This window comes from Choristoneura fumiferana, chromosome 4 (genome assembly GCF_025370935.1).
Source record: "Choristoneura fumiferana chromosome 4, NRCan_CFum_1, whole genome shotgun sequence".
In the NCBI taxonomy this organism is placed as follows: domain Eukaryota; kingdom Metazoa; phylum Arthropoda; class Insecta; order Lepidoptera; family Tortricidae; genus Choristoneura; species Choristoneura fumiferana.
Genome location: NC_133475.1, coordinates 7,738,640 through 7,755,037, shown reverse-complemented (window position 1 = coordinate 7,755,037; position 16,398 = coordinate 7,738,640). Strand labels below are relative to the sequence as shown.

The 16,398-nt window shown below is 36.3% G+C and overlaps 2 protein-coding genes across 2 annotated transcripts; one reads left to right on the top strand and one right to left on the bottom strand.

Annotated features, from left to right (window-relative positions):
• Positions 1-619: 619 nt before the first annotated feature.
• LOC141427400 (uncharacterized) lies at positions 620-5,936 on the top strand. The gene is made up of 5 exons (XM_074086767.1): positions 620-836; positions 2,270-2,461; positions 2,727-2,856; positions 3,368-3,506; positions 3,897-5,936. Exons 1-5 carry the CDS (start codon positions 699-701, stop codon positions 4,066-4,068), a joined length of 771 nt encoding a protein of 256 aa, XP_073942868.1. The 5' UTR covers positions 620-698; the 3' UTR covers positions 4,069-5,936.
• On the bottom strand, positions 5,398-16,367 carry RabX4 (RAS oncogene family member RabX4). Its single transcript, XM_074086768.1, has 5 exons — positions 16,162-16,367; positions 15,294-15,493; positions 14,251-14,343; positions 11,965-12,078; positions 5,398-11,307 (listed from the first exon to the last, which is right to left on the bottom strand). Exons 1-5 carry the CDS (start codon positions 16,283-16,285, stop codon positions 11,224-11,226), a joined length of 615 nt encoding a protein of 204 aa, XP_073942869.1. The 5' UTR covers positions 16,286-16,367; the 3' UTR covers positions 5,398-11,223.
• Positions 16,368-16,398: the final 31 nt, after the last annotated feature.

Genomic DNA, 16,398 nt, shown 5'->3' with positions numbered 1-16,398 from the left:
CTATGCTTGGGGTTTCTCTACGGGACCGAATCAGAAATGAAGAGATACGTAGAAGAACAAGGGTCACCGACATAGCCAAGCGAATCAGCTCGTTGAAGTGGCAATGGGCGGGCCATATAGCACGGAGAACGGATGGCCGTTGGGGCCGAAAACTTCTCGAGTGGAGGCCGCGGATCGGCAAGCGCAGCGTAGGACGTCCACCAACAAGATGGACGGATGACCTGGTTAAAGCCGCAGGTGTACGGTGGATGCAGGCCGCTGCCAACCGAAGCAACTGGAGGTCTGTGGGGAGGCCTATGTCCAACATTGGATGTCCTACGGCTGAGATGATAACTGACTGATGATATCAAATTGGACGTCCTAAGCCGATTAGATAAAAATTATCTAAGTCGGATTAGAATGACAATAAGTCAACTTTGACAGTCTCAAAAATGATACCAGATTAAAGTTTCGTAAAAAATGCGTGGACAGCTTTCGCTGGCCAGTGTCTATACGAGTAACTCAAACTTTAAAATTACTAACAAGAGCCTGGCTGTATGTGTCAGATTTCTTTGCTCTTTGCTATGTTAAAAAAATGTTTGTGTATGTCAATTGTCAATGTCATTGTCATTATAACCTAACCACTAAAGTTAGAAAAATTATAGAATAGAATCATACATAATATATTTGAAAGTTAATTCTTTCTGTACTGAAATACAATGTGGCATAAGTTGCAAGAAAATCCACCATATTTTCTACTCACGACGCAAAAAAATGGCTACGAAGTTTACATAACAGATTACGTTACAATATGGTTTGTTTACCTTACAAACGATGGTTTTTTAACTTGTTTACAGGTAATTTAACAATAATAACTAATTAAAATACTTCCGGACCGGTCTGAGTGGAAAGCTTTGGAGAGGCTTATGTCCAGCAGTGGACGTCTTATGATGATGATGAAAAAAAAAACTTGTTTCATTTTATAAGTTAACTTCCTAATGGACTAGGTTTCTTATTAGCTTTACATACTTATTTTTGGCTGTGAAAAAAAAATCCTTTAATTAGTATTAAAAAAAGCTTATGTAAAACTAAATACTTAATAAGGAAACAAAGTTTGCATAAACTTAAGTACATCATCGTCATCTCGCCCTACAAACAGCCCACTGATACGCACAGGCCTCTCAAAATAAGAGGGCTGGGGTGTAGTTCCCACAGGGCTCAGCACAGATTGGAGACTTCACACTCACCATATTCTATTGCAGGTGTGAGCACGCTTCCTCATGATGTTGTCTCACCATAAGCGCATAGTAAATTCCAATATAATTTCGCACATGAATTCTGAAAAAATCAAGTGAGATGCTGGGAATATATTATTATAATTATTTGGTCTTGAATAAGCTGGTAGCATTCTTCCATTGCTTCATTCTGTGTGAAGACCTACCTTTTTGACCTAGGTGGATTTCGCAGCATAAATACCAAAGATATAGGTAGATAATTGATGGATCAAATTGGATAATATGTACCAGGTATAAGGGTATCTTGTTCATATTAGTTTAGAACCCTTGGAGCGGCGGCGCCATATTCAGAATTTTACCGTCAGGTGGCACGGCCATTTTGAAAAAAACTCAATTGAGTGGCCATGACACTCATGGATAATTTCGCGAATTCGTGAATTTTATTATTAAAAAACTATTTTAATGTTAAATATAAGTACACCTTACAGTGATAGTTTAGCATAAAATTGCATATCTGATTAAGTAACAATGAATGACATTTAATTTCTGTGAATTTTATTACTCATTATGTAATCAAATATCTGATAACCAAAGTTTTCTCAGTCATGTATTAAAATAACTATAAAAATTACAAAATAAAACTATTACTTGTACAGAACATTGATTTATTTCGTAAAATATTGATCACGGCCGTTAATGATAGGCATCCTTGTCTATTTACAAACGCATTTTACAAGAATGAGCAAGTCAGAAATAGTTCTATTAGTTATTATTTAAATTAAAAATACGTCAGAATCAAACGTCCTGGAGCCGGTCGCCTGCCAGAAGGGGTAGGCTGTTTTCAGCAACTTGGTGACTCTTTGTGCCTTGAGACCTTGTGTGCCATGCCGACATATTTATAATTATGATATGATGTTCAATTAACACAAAACTATTTAATAAAACAGAACAATTTAAGCAAATAAAGTGTGTTTGGGGTAGACAATTTATTTATAAAACTAAAAAAATGTTCTCCAATAGCATAGCTGGTGACAGAATTTATTTTCTTTTTTCAGGACAGCAATTTTGGACTAGATGATGAAACAAGTAAACTAATCAAGAATGGAACAAATCTATTATTAAATCCTAATGAACTGCGAAACCTGAATATTGCCAAAGATGAGTCATCACTACAGGTGTCAATGACCAAGCGGTTTGAGTACCCGTTGAAAATAAAACTTAAACTTTCTGAGGGCTGTCGAGAAATGGTAAACATTAATTTTATTAATGTGTCTGGTACATAACATGATTTGCAAGTTGAATGTAATAAATAGATAGATTCAGAGAAAAATAGGGGGATCCCTTACAAGGACTATATTGTATTGTTAACAGCTGTAGGTACATTACGAACTTAAACAGGTACCTAGAGCTAGTCAGTTTTATTTTTCAGATGTACAGTACCTTCAGTGCTTGGATCCGACTCATAACCAGCTTTAGATTTCGTGTAAATGGTACATTTGTGATTATTTTCAGTTCTTCAATAAAGTGACACATAATCTACTTAGAACTGTAATAGATTTGACAAGCAGTCAAAAAGAATTAAGACATGAAATGAAGAAAAAAGACAGAGAGATAGATGCATACAAGTCCAACAATCATGCTCGTAAGTACTCTTGCTCCTAAAAGAATGTATTTCAGTACAAAATTCCATACATAGCTTCTATATTTTAAAAACAATTGTAAGATAAACATCAAACATCAAAGGTTTTAGTTATTTAGAAAAAAACATGTTCTATAACATTAGACTATTAGATTGGGCATAAGTATGTCAGCTTTAGCTTAAAAATAATGAAACATATAGTACAGTCAGCCTGAGGAGAAGAAGTACTACAACGGACCATAGATCAGTATTTTCTTGTATCGGCGATAACCACACAAGAGTTTACCATTTATTTACAACTGACGAGCTGCACACTTTCATAATTTGTTGTTGTACAGCCACATACTTAGCGCAATACAAGATTGTCAAGATTGAGTAATGTGTTAATGCAACAGAGTAAGATAATGGTCCACTGCTTTTGATACTGACTGCTGACTATACCTGTCATAAACATTTTTACAATCCAGACACTGGGAGGAACCTTGCTAAAAAAATGTCTTTTGAAATATTACAGGGTACTTGAAAACTGAAAGATTTAATGACAACAACCACATGGAGCGGCATTCAATTTTTAAAGAAAGTGGAGATCTATTAACTACTCCAGAGTCATCACTTGAGAAAATCGCAGCTGCTGCTAGTCAAAAAGAAGAAATGTAAGTTGAAACATTTGGTTACTTACCATAGTTAATGAAATTGAGATTTGATATTGACCATATTGGCTATAAAATAGTATTTCTAATCGTAATCAATAGGTTCTAAAAACCCTACACAAGTTACACTTGAACAACAGAACTTCTAGCGTTTCTGCGAAAAGGTACAGTCAGCCAATTTGATTTCTAGGCCACTATAGAACCTTGCCATTGTAAATAATTTTGGTTTGTCTATAGCCAATGCTTATTAAATGACGTAAAACGTCACAATGACAAAGTTCTGTGGAGGCCTAGGAATGAAATTGGTTGACTGTACCTCAACAAGATCCTGTAGATTAGATTCTCATAGCAACTGAGCTATCAAATTCTTAGTGTTATTCTTAATGTTTTCAGGGTACAAGAGAATTTGAAGAGCCTTAAAATTAAGCAGGAAAGTCACATACCAATGGAAAGTCAGAGTGCACCCTGTCTTACATCAAGTAGCATCAAGCAAGAGCCAAAAGTCGAACCACGGGACACGTCGATCAGCCCCAGAAAAAAAAGGAAACAGTTGTTAAATTACTAATAAATTAGTTAATAGTAATGTCAAGAATAGTTGGCATTGATAGGTAGGTAGTAAGGTAAAGTAGGTGGGTAAATATTAATAATCGGCTAATAAACTGTGGATGAGACTGGCACAGGACCAGGCAAAGTGGCGTGAATATGAAGAGGCCATTACTCAGCGTTGGGTGGATGTGGGCTTGGGCTTTGATTGATCAATTAATTAATAGAATACGAAGAAGGGATGTCATATTGTTCTGTTCGCTGCTTGTAGCTAGGATGTGCTAAGAAGTGCAGACAGGATGGATAGTTCTATCTGCACTACGAAGGTATTACCTCCACCATAACCTTGTGGCTTGTCAGATGCCACCTGACTGTCGGAAGAAGCATGCTCGACAGAGACCAGAAGCGTTCTACTACTTATACAGAAAACCGTGGCCTCATACAAAGAGCATCTAGAATACCTTAGTATCACCTTTACCTATAATCCAGTAAGCCAACTTCACTGACCACCGTGAGATCCAATTTTCAAATAAGTTCAGGTTTGCAAGCCACGTCACAGCCCGGCTCATCATCCCGGATTTCACCCATTTTAGGACCTGCTGACGCGGATGACACGAAGCGGGGGATGCCTATTGAAAAATAGTATGAGTAGTGCTGTGACGGATTTTACCTGCACCCGCGCCAGCTAGCGTCGGCCCCTAGGTGTCGCTGATATGGCGCGAATGACGATGATGGTGAGCCAGCTAGGGTTACTTGTTGATTCCCTTGTCTGTTATGACTCTTGATTCACTAAAGAGAAAAAAGGCTTTTCTGTTGGAAATCATTTGTGCCTTTTAGGACATTGCATTTAAACATTACCTAATAGTATAAAATTTCTAGACAATTAAGGTCTGTTTTATTTACTTTAATATGTCTCATTGTATACTTAATTAAGTTGATATTACTTGGGCGATCGAGCTTTGCTTGGGATAAAACTCGATAAGAGTTTTCGTGAACCCCCAAATTTCATTGAAATCGTTGGAACCGTTTCTGAAATCCCTGAAATAAATAAATTTATACTTTTAACCGCCAATTTTTGTATATTTTTTTCTGAGTTTTTCGAAACGGCTCAAACTTGCTCGTTTGATTGTATTATATAGGTAGATTATGTAACTTTTTACATTATGAAATACACAATACTTAAAACGAAATTGGAAAAAATAATTTTCAAACCAAAGAAACACCATTGGTACCTACTTGCAAGTATTTTTTCAATTATAATCGGAATTTCTATGACTGCGTGTTGAATAATGTTCGCTTCGAGAATTTATCACTGAGGATAATTCTCGAATTTTAAATAAAACACAAGATATTGTTTATAATAAAACTTTACTAAGTATATAGAACAGTAAAAACTACCGTTTTAGTTGTGCTAGTGTAAAATTGTTACTATAAATGCAATTCATTGGAGATAAAACAATAATTTAAAATGAGATTCCGAAAATTGTAGATTGTTGAAGAGCAGGTAATAATTATTTATTACAATTCTGAAAACCATAATTCATCTATTATTATTCTTATTCAATATAATTATTATTTTAAATACTTTGCTTAATGCTTTGCAAGGATATGCGCAAAATATTATTTGTGAAATGAAATCATAGTTGTTAAATTGAGTCTTACAAGTCTTAGTTTAAGAAAATTTGTGATTGTGTAAGTGTATGTCCTTCGTTGTCTATTTAAAATTATGATCCGAAATTTGTTAGTAATGTTTTAACGAATTTAAAGATAAACAACATTATATCCAATAGGCCTTAACGTCACGCCAATTATTATTTTGTTACTGTCCAGCAGTTTAAAACATGATTTGGGGCCAGCCCAATATGTGCCAAGCACTAAAATGTACTAAAACTCAGATTGCTAACTTCATTTACTCATTGCTAATAGCTTTAATATACACGACAAGTGAAGTGAAATGAGCTAGGATTCTAAATTGCGGGATCAGGCATTATGCGTTTGTTCATTTCTGATTGTTTATTTACACCGCGTACGCATGATGCGGTAAAAACGGGCGTACCTAAGGCTATTTCTCCACCAGAGAAGTGCTAAGCTGACAATCAGTGTAACCGTTTAAATTTTATAGCTTAGCTTAACATACCATACCACGTGTAGCTTTGACCAAGCTCACAAAATGGCTTCTAAGGCTTCTTTGTTGAAAAGTGTAGGTGGAACCAAAAGTGTATCTCACTAGTTCGGTAACAGCATATTCATGCTAGCCTTGAAGAACCCTAGGTTGTATCTATCTGGAAATACAGTTTGTAATTACATTAGGTATCTTGTACAGTACAATCTCTAGTCGAAAATAAGCTTATAAGTAGGTACAATGCGACATAGACCTTAGTGAACGTAGCAAAAAACGGAACTAGCGCGAACTTAACTTTTCGCTTTTTGTATCAAAGTAGTGATTTTTAGTTTGAATTTTGAGATTAATGTACTAAACTAATAAACGCCCTAGTGCAAAGTCATCCACGTTCTTTGAGATCTTTGTCGCACTGTATGTCTACGAATTGCTGCAGGGCTTATTTTTTTAGAAAACAAGTGTCACTTTACTGATTGAATATTATTGAAATAAGTATTTCTGCTGTGTTAAATGCGAAATATGTTAATACTATCTTATTTAAAATGTACTAAACGTAACATATTTATTTTATAGGTACTAAAACACTGAAAGCCCTTATAAAATCCCCAATATAATTACATTGATTGTAACAGAGTGATTGTTGATGAAGATGCAATATTATATAACAAATACATTATTATTAAAATCATTTTATTTTTTAAATTCGTACTTATGTGCATTTTGAAGACATTAAGCGGGTTACATAAGATGATTGTAAAAATGTTCAAATGTAACGAATGACAGAAAAATAAGAAAAAAAAATTACTGCATGATTTCTAAATAAAGTAAACATATCTGTATCCAATTATGATATAAATCTGACCGAAGCCATGCTGTCTAACGCACTCGCAATCATAATCGCTTTCACCAATTCTTTCTGTCAAAAGTATAAGACCAGTGCAGATATCTCTATCTACACTGGTAAAAACTGCGCGTTGGACAATATGGCCTCCGGTATGCCAGCTCTAACCTCATCTTGCCCGAAACCCAAGACACTAATGTTAAATAAAACTATAACCCGCTTTGTAGGTAGTAAATGCCTATATAATTATGAGCAAGTCAAGTTCAAATTTTACATTACATAGCAACAATAGCTTATTTATTATACTTGTTGGCAACATCAAATGAACTACCTGCCTTTAGGATTCCTATTTATACATCACTAAAGTGTGCGTGGTGAGGTTAGCTTTGCATTTGCGTGAACAGCCTACACGTCACGTTATGGTAGTTAGATACTGCATTATGTGTGCAGTATACTCACAAAAGTAATTACTGATCATTGATCATTTCGATTAATTACTCAAAGAAATGCAAAGCTAACCTTGTGACGAGCACTTAGTACTGCAGTCCATCCTTTTTTTCTGATATTGGAATGGAAACAGATGACCTGTTGTATACCTAGAATAGTGCACAGAATTGATACCTATGGGACAAATAAGTCATTTTTCGAATATGGAACGTCGACTTATCTATTTATACGGACACGTTACTGCTACATACAACAGGTCATCTTTTTAAGTTTTTAGGGTTCCGTAATGAAATTAAAATAAAATAAATATTTAAGTGGGGCTCCCATACAACAAACGTGATTGTTTTTGCCGTTTTTTGCTAATGTCTAATGTTGTAAGATAATGGTAAGGAACCCTTCGTGCGCGATTCCGACTAGCACTTGGCCGGTTGTCATTCGGCACACTCGTACCTACTTCGTGAATGTTTAGTATTCTAATAGGTAATTAAATAAGAAATTAAGTTTGACCTGAACTTAACATTATAAAACATTGCCATTCTTTAACAGATATTTTCGATTCATTCGATCAAAGTAGAGTTAAGATAATTTAATACTGATTTTTTTTTTAATTATTAACACAATAAGCTGCCTTATAATTTGACACTTATCCTTAAGTTAACAATTGCTCCCTCTATCTCCCTATCTACCTTTTATGGCGGCAGGTAATTTATTATTTTACAGGGATGGAAATCAAAATATTTGTAGCTACCGTAACAAAATTGCTACGTAAATGAAATTTTGATTTTCACCCACAGTTCGTCCGCCCAAGGTTCACGCATTCCGCGAAGAATTTCTGCGATTCATTAGTAAACCTGTATTGCCTATACTACATATACTTACAGACGTACTATTTCTAGACTACGGTGCGTTAAGACATGCAGGTGTCACACGCAAAATAGCACAGTTATAATAATCTAATTGAAGATTGAGTAAGGCCGCTAAGCGTACCTATCAACCTTTATCTTTGCGTTGTTAAAATCGACAAGTCTTCATATCGCCATAAACTAAAAGCAATTTTTTGAGGCTCAGTGCTGTTCAGCGAGTTATGGAGAGGGCTATGCTCGGGGTTTCTCTGCTCTACGGGGTCGAAGCAGAATTGAGGAGATACGTACAAGAACTAGGATCACCGTTATATTAGCTCGTTGAAGTGGCAATTAGCAGGCCATATCATAAAATCTTTTCTTTATTTTTTTTCTTTTAGTCATAAACTATTTTTAATTTAAGATTAGAAGTTAAGGTAATGAAGTTAACATGCAAATTTTATTGAAATAAACAGTTTTTTTTTATATATATCACGGAGAACAGATTTAGCCTTTAAGGCTGGAAAGTTTTCGAATGAAGACCGCGGATCGGCGAGCTTACGATATCCATCAACAAGATGGACGGATGCCCTGGGTGAAAGCCGCAAAATCACGGTGGATGCAGGCCGCTTCCAACCGAAGCACAGTTGCTTCGGTCATCGGTCTATGAGGTCTATGAAAGAGGCTTATGTCGAACGGTAGACATCCTACGGCTGATATGATGATAAAAAAATAATTGATTATTAATTAATGGACTTCTTAGTCAATTTCAGTGTTATACAGTAATTGAAACGCTTTACGGCCTTGCCCAAGTAACATTTGACAGTTCGCACCCCGGCCTGACCAAGTCCAAAAAGTTACAAATTGTACTGGTTACGACTGTCAAAATATTACTTATCATCTCATGTGGCAACTCTACCGTCCCATGTCAGCTCTACCTAAGGTATTTGTACATGCAGTGTGCTCATAGTCAACTTTAAGTGACTGACACAGCAGGCCTGTAATTGTTGTGATACGAGATTTATTAAAATGAAAAAGATTTTTCGGTATGCCAAAGTCCTATCAACTGGACCACCAGTACTCCCGAGCTACCTCCCGAAAATCGCGATCGCTTGCTTACTTACACATTGGGGCACCCGAACATTATTGAGTGGTAAAAGTGATGCCATCTATCGAGAGTCACGACTCACGCCTCCATGTTCCTTCCAAATTGCAGTAGAAATCTCTTTCGTTTAGAAAATCTTAGATTTCGTTGAGCAAACGTACCTACTGCTTATAAAAACAAACTATACCTATTCTGACTCGAAGGCGGACCTAGGGAGCGTTGACGTACCTACCTATAGGTAGAGTCATTCACGATGACGCGTGCCATGGTGCCACGTGCTGTTCTTATTACAATGTCATTAATGGCTAATTTTGACAAAACCACGCGTCTTCGTGGATGGCACTAGGTTTACCTATGCAAGAAGAGTAACCACATCTTATGGTACTTATTAAAATCTTCAACTAGCTACGTACAATCGCCATCAGATATTTCGGAGCGGCCAAGGTGATCAAAAATATCGATACATCAACTCTAATACCTTTATAATAGAGTGCACGTGCCGATATTTTTGACCACCTTGGTCGCTCCGAAATATCTGATGGCGACTGTACCTACCTACGCTAAGCGAACACTTAGTCCATTTTACCTGACCTTCATTGACTGAAGTATATTTTATCCAAATAAACAAATAGCATTATATATGTGCCGAAACAGGGCATAAATATATCATGCGAAACCTGTCACAATTTATGGCAAAGAATTTAATAATAACGAAGGTTATTGACGTAAAGAGACGTGCTGACTCCGATGACTTTAGACAAAGAACCTACGCAGCGGAATATTAACACAACAATATGGATAAACGTTTTAAATAAAACTTTCACCATATCGGAAGTGGTATCTGATGTGTCGGCCAGGGAATAGTCCAAAAAGCACTAAAAAGAAGTCCTCGTCTAAATCACCTATATTGGCATTAATAATGCCAGTTAACTTATCAATCAAGTATGAACACAACTATTATTTAGAGTTAGAATAGCTGTCATTTTTCCAATGAAAAAGTTGACATTTTACGACTAATATACTTTGCAGACAACCCTTACCCTCCAGCTTGTTTTCGAACACGGTTTGCTACATTGTACGACGCAAAAGCCTCTTATTATTAACTCTTTAGAGCTCTATCGCTTGCACCTTCATGCCAGAATTCGCTGGCTCGTAACAATTTTATAACCCTGCCGTTAATTTCTTTTGCAATAAACTGGGAGAGGTTTCGCGTAACAAAATGGTTCGCATCTTAAATATAAACTGTTTGAACATCAATTTTACTTATCTTCAACGCAAAGTAATATATTCTATGGATAATTTCTTACCAATAAAATTAAACAAGATGTCTGTAAGTATTTAGATTTAAGCACTCGTAAATTCACTGCATATCGCAACAGCAATTTCTGCGATTATTTATAGATTTATGTAAGCAGGTAGTACTTATTAATTGCATGCGTTTTCAACAACCTGGATTCTTTCATGCGATACTTCAAGTTTTATAACAATATTTATAATTTCGTGTCCTTAAAATGATGTAGGTGGGTAGGTACCTAAATATGGTCTGTGACATTAAAAACTTGTTTCAATCATTCCCAACTAAGGCATTAATTGCTAATCTGATATAAGTAGGTACAGTATTATTATCATGCCACAGATAGCTACTTATAAATTATATTCAATTAAAATGTATGCGATTCTTCGTGATGTTGAGTGACATTCATGCAAGTTCACCAAGAATTCACTTGGAAGAAAATTTATACCAGAAGTTTTTAAAAACTGAACTGGCGTGTTGCAATATGCAATGTTCTTAATGCGATAGGAAGGTATACTTAGTGTAAACTAAGTTAACAAGAACATTTAGATACGTCTGTCTCAGAATCAGATGGCTTTATAACACTATCCCTTTCCTTCAACTCAAAAGCATCCGCCTGAAAAAAGAGAAAAATAATAAGTAGTCAATTAAAAGCGTTAAGATTCTGACGAACAGGTTTTATGGAAACTATAGGACAGACGTAATATTTTTCTTTTATCACTTTTTGCTGTATTTTTACTATTTTTTTTCGTTTTTTTTTATTCGACTGGATGGCAAACGAGCAAGTTGGTCTCCTCATGGTAAGAGATCACCACCGCCTATAGACACTTGCAACACCAGAGGTATTGCAGATGCGTTGCCAACCTAGAGGCCTAAGATGGGATACCTCAAGTGCCAGTACCTAATTTCACCGGCTGTCTTACTCTCCACGCCGAAACACAACAATGCAAGCACTGCTGCTTCACGGCAGGATTAGCGAGCTTTTATTCAGTTACAAAATTACAGATACCAACCTTGTTCTCTCTATATTCCCTATTTTTTCTTGCTAAAGTCAAGAAAGCTTCCTCTATTTATTCAGTTACAAAATTATAGATACCAACCTTGTTCTCTCTATATTCTCTATTTTTTCTTGCTAAAGTCAAGAAAGCTTCCTCTATTTATTCAGTTACAAAATTACAGATACCAACCTTGTTCTCTCTATATTCCCTAATTTATCTTGCTAAAGTCAAGAAAGTTCCTCTATTTATTCAGTTACAAAATTACAGATACCAACCTTGTTCTCTCTATATTCCCTAATTTTTCTTGCTAAAGTCAAGAAAGCTTCCTCTATGTTGATGTCGTTTTTGCAGGAAACCTCGAAGAACGGCATGTCGAAATCATCGGCTATCTGTAATTGATACACGGGTTTTTAAATTAGGTGCATTTGTCATCTTTTACCTAACTGTCCAAGGAGGATTATTAAGATTGTAGTAGTACCTACCAATAGGTATTGGTATTGCCTATTAATAACAGTTCTGTTGTGACCCCTACGTGTTTCTAACTAGGAAGGTACGTACTTGCATTCAAAGTCAAAGTCAAAGTCAAAATATCTTTATTCAATTTAGGCTATAACAAGCACTTAATTGAATGTCAAAAAAAATCTACCACCGGTTCGGAAAAGCCTCTGTTGCGAAGAATCCGGCAAGAAACTCAACGAGGTACTTTTTTAACAGATTTACAATATATCCATTATTTTGATATCCATACATCACAAGTATTTAACACAACTTTATTTTTAACACAGTAGGTTCGCTATTTGAAGGGATCGCCGATGCGGATCGGAATTATTTCCAAATATCCCTGTCCATCATAATAATCATTAACTTTATAATACGCCTTAGATATTAATGTCTTCTTGACAATAGATCTAAATTTTGTATCCGTTTCATTTGTAATCTTTTTTGGAATTTTATTGTAAAAACGTATACAACTTCCCAGAAACGACTTTCTGGTTTTAGCCAGTCTGTAAGATTGAACTGTAAGCTTCCCTGTGTTTCTAGTAGCCTTTGGCTTTAGCATTGATTATCAGATTTCGAGTTATAAGTAAGTATTCAATGAACTAAAACAATTACTGTCGAAGAACTAAAAGTCACCGACATAGCTGGAAAAATATGCAAGTTGAAGTGGCAATGGGCGGGCCACATCGCTCGAAGAACAGATAACCGTTGGGGGAGAAAAGTCCTCGAGTGGCGACCACGAACCGGAAGACGAAGCGTTGGCAGGCCTCCCACCAGGTGGACTGACGACATCGTGAGAGTTGCGGGAAACCGGTGGATGCAAGTGACGAGTTGTTCGTTCAGTGTGGCGTTCTAAGGGGGAAGCCTTTGTTCAACCGTAGACGTCTTCCGGCTGATGATGATGATGATGATCATGATTGATATGGACCTCCGCAAAGTAACGCCTGATTCAATTAATTATTTATTTGTGTTCTTAAAGTGACGGTAGTGATGACTTTATCATTCTAGTTAGTGAGGCTACCTAGCGGTGAAAACAGTAAGTAAAAATATTGAGGATCAAGATTGTTTTTTTGGAATCTTTTTGTATTTTTTATTTCAATTCTAAATTCTTTTTACTTTTACGGTCATCCCGTAAAGCCTAAATTGAAAATACAAACTGAAATATAGATGCACAGAAAAACCAGAAAAATAAGACCAGCACTGGGAACCGAACCCAGGTCCTCGGTATTCCGTACCGCGTGCTATACCGCTACACCACTGCTGGGCATATTGAGGATCGGCAAGCGGACGGCATGTAAACAGTAAGCCAGCTTCAATATCACAGTGCGAGTGGTGATTTTTGTATGCTTTACATCGCAGGTCGACATTAACAGTATCGAAGCTGTAAGCCGACACGCAGTCGGTATGCTTTTGACCACAGTCAATCTGCAATTTCGATGCAATTGCAACTTGCAATAAATGCAATCTGCCACGGTCCTAAGCGCCTGCAATAATTAAATAGCAAATATTTTAAATGAGATTGCTAAGATGCATATTAGAAATTCAAAGCTGATTGCTCCCTCAGGTTATTACTATTGAAGGGGGTTTAGCCTAACCTTTAGTGCTCCTCTTGGACACCTTTTAGTATTTTTTTAACGATACCTAGATATTACTCATATGATAGCGCGTTAAATCGGTGAAATCAGATCGATAAATCTTGTACCTACCTAGTTTTAAAAATAGAATAATTGGATTGCATGAAGGAATAATTCTACAGTAAAACTGTGTGCTTACCCATATCTAAATTTATATAAAGTATCATGTTCTTAATTTTTCGTCAAACTAACTGATTTTACGCTTTACAAGACGCGCATAAATATTTTTAAAGAATCATTGTCTCATCTCCATCCTTGGGCTTGATTAGTACCCAGATATCATTATCAGAATATTTCACAGATCAGCTGTACCTACCAGGTATCAATATTACTTACAAGAATTTTGGCTGCTCATCCTTAGTTACCTCACAAGCCAGCATATTCAAAAAACACGAAATAATAGAGCGTTCAAATATTTTGATTACATACCTTTTGACCTCTTTCCTTTGGCACTGCCCGATGGTTCTCATGTACATCACATTTATTGCCAACTAACACTTTGATAACGTCTGGTGAAGCGTACTGTAATTTATACAAAAAAAATCTTTAGGTGCATAGGTATATAGGATAAAATGGTGCTGAAACACAACCTTTGCTTTTGATTCGACTCTATAGGTATTGATAGCTACACAAAACAGCACATTTCTCTGTGGAACCATTCCAAGATCAGTTTCCTAAATGAAAGTCCAACAGCGCACATCATAAGTACCTAATGGATATACCTTCGTAGGTAGGTAGGTACTTAAGTAACGAAAGTAAAATATTTATGAGTTGCAAAAATAACTAGGTACGTTAAATTTGAAATGATAAGTGATCCTTCATTTGGTACCTAATTAGGTATTTGGGATTTTCTCATCAGTGATAACGTGTGTAGTTGGGATATTTCGTCGTCAAGCAAAAACAACTACATACACTTGGGAGCAAAGAAATCGAGCCACCCTTGCAAATTTTTATGTTTCCGTGATAACACTTAGGTACGACCGAAAAAACATAAAAATCAACGTAAAAGTTGCAAGGGTGGCTCGATTTCTTTGCTTCCAAGTAGGTATAGAAGGCTCAACAGCAGGGCAACTGCTAGTTGGTCGTAAGTAGCGACGACGTCTTCCTAGGAAATAAACCTACTGTAAAAGCGAAAGCTAATCCTGTCGTATAAATGTCTATGACGTCATTTAGTTCTGCAGCCGTCCTTCTAAATAGACTCGTAAATCAGAATACGGTATTTGGTCGCCCTCGGTGGTGATAGTCAATGGTGATATATCTTGAGTAGGACTAGGATTCTTCATGAGAGGACTAAAAGCCAAGCTGTTGGAACTCTTGAAGTTCGTTAATTTATTTTTCGAACTTTGTACCTATTCTGACATTTTTAACAAGCTATATTCGCGTAAACAAAATACAAACATTAGATCACTAAGTGTGTGTACAAGGAACGAAGCGAAGTAACTATAACTATACAATAATCACCGCTGCCTTACCTCTTGAATATTCCTCAGCCAGTACGATAAATGATTAAAGGACTCTAAATTCGTGACGTCATACATCAGTATAATGCCCATGGCTCCTCTGTAGTAGGCAGTGGTCAATGTCCTAAACCTCTCTTGGCCGGCGGTGTCCCATATTTGCAACTTTATCGGCACACCGTCCAAGTTTATTATCTTTTGTTTAAAATCTATTCCTGGAAATTAGAAGAGTAAAATAATTTGCGGTCCTTCGTGTGAAAGATTTTATGTTTACTAGATTTGATCGCTAAAGGACGTGAAACGAGTGTTTGAAAATAAGAATAATAGGTATCTAACTTTTAGCTTTAGGTAGGTACTTTATATTCTTAACTCCCATTTTTTCTAAAACTTGGTCCACATGACAATGACACTTATAGATATTTTTAAAATGAAAATAGATATACACCTATGTATGATGTAGACAGGAACTCAGAATGAAATACCTAGTATTAGGTACAACCTAAATCTACTGATAAACCTACAGGCTCTCCCGAAATAGATTAACTTGATTAAGAAAGCAGTGATATTGATCTAAAACTTCTTTGATGTACAGAGTTACAATTCTGCATGTAGGCAGGCATAAAGATTTACACAGCTAGTACAATGCATGCTATATATTTACTTCTCATTAAAAAGCAAGACGTTTAACACAGATGGAGCGGCATTAACTAAAGAACCAATCGCCCTACGTCCTAAAAATTGCAGTTTTACGTCACATAACACTATTGTTCTTGAACTTCCGCAATATAAAATGCAATCGTGGATTCGTTGTTCCAAAGAACACTAAAACACAGCATCACCTGTGACAAAGGCTCGTAAAATGAAAAGTAAATATTTTACTCACCTATTGTGGATATGTAAATATCGTAATACCTCTCGTCGCAATATCTGTGCACAATACAGGTCTTCCCAACATTAGAATCGCCTAAAACTAAAAGCTTATATGTGGCCGAGAAATCTAAAGCCATTTCTGTTTATTTTGCTACGACGCGAGCGTTCGCCCAAAACATCGGCGGAACTGTCAAAGTTAGAAAAATCGATGAGGGTAAGAGCGCATGCGTGCCGTCATCCCTCTCGCAAC

Coding starts and splice junctions, on each gene's coding strand:
- LOC141427400 (XM_074086767.1), top strand. CDS start 699: ATGTGGCATAAGTTGCAAGAAAATCCACCATATTTTCTACTCACGACG. Junction 2,462..2,726: donor CTGAGGGCTGTCGAGAAATG/GTAAACATTAAT, acceptor GATTATTTTCAG/TTCTTCAATAAAGTGACACA. Junction 2,857..3,367: donor CAAGTCCAACAATCATGCTC/GTAAGTACTCTT, acceptor GAAATATTACAG/GGTACTTGAAAACTGAAAGA.
- RabX4 (XM_074086768.1), bottom strand. CDS start 16,285: ATGGCTTTAGATTTCTCGGCCACATATAAGCTTTTAGTTTTAGGCGAT. Junction 14,344..15,293: donor GGCTGAGGAATATTCAAGAG/GTAAGGCAGCGG, acceptor TATAAATTACAG/TACGCTTCACCAGACGTTAT. Junction 11,308..11,964: donor GGGAATATAGAGAGAACAAG/GTTGGTATCTGT, acceptor CTCTTTTTTCAG/GCGGATGCTTTTGAGTTGAA.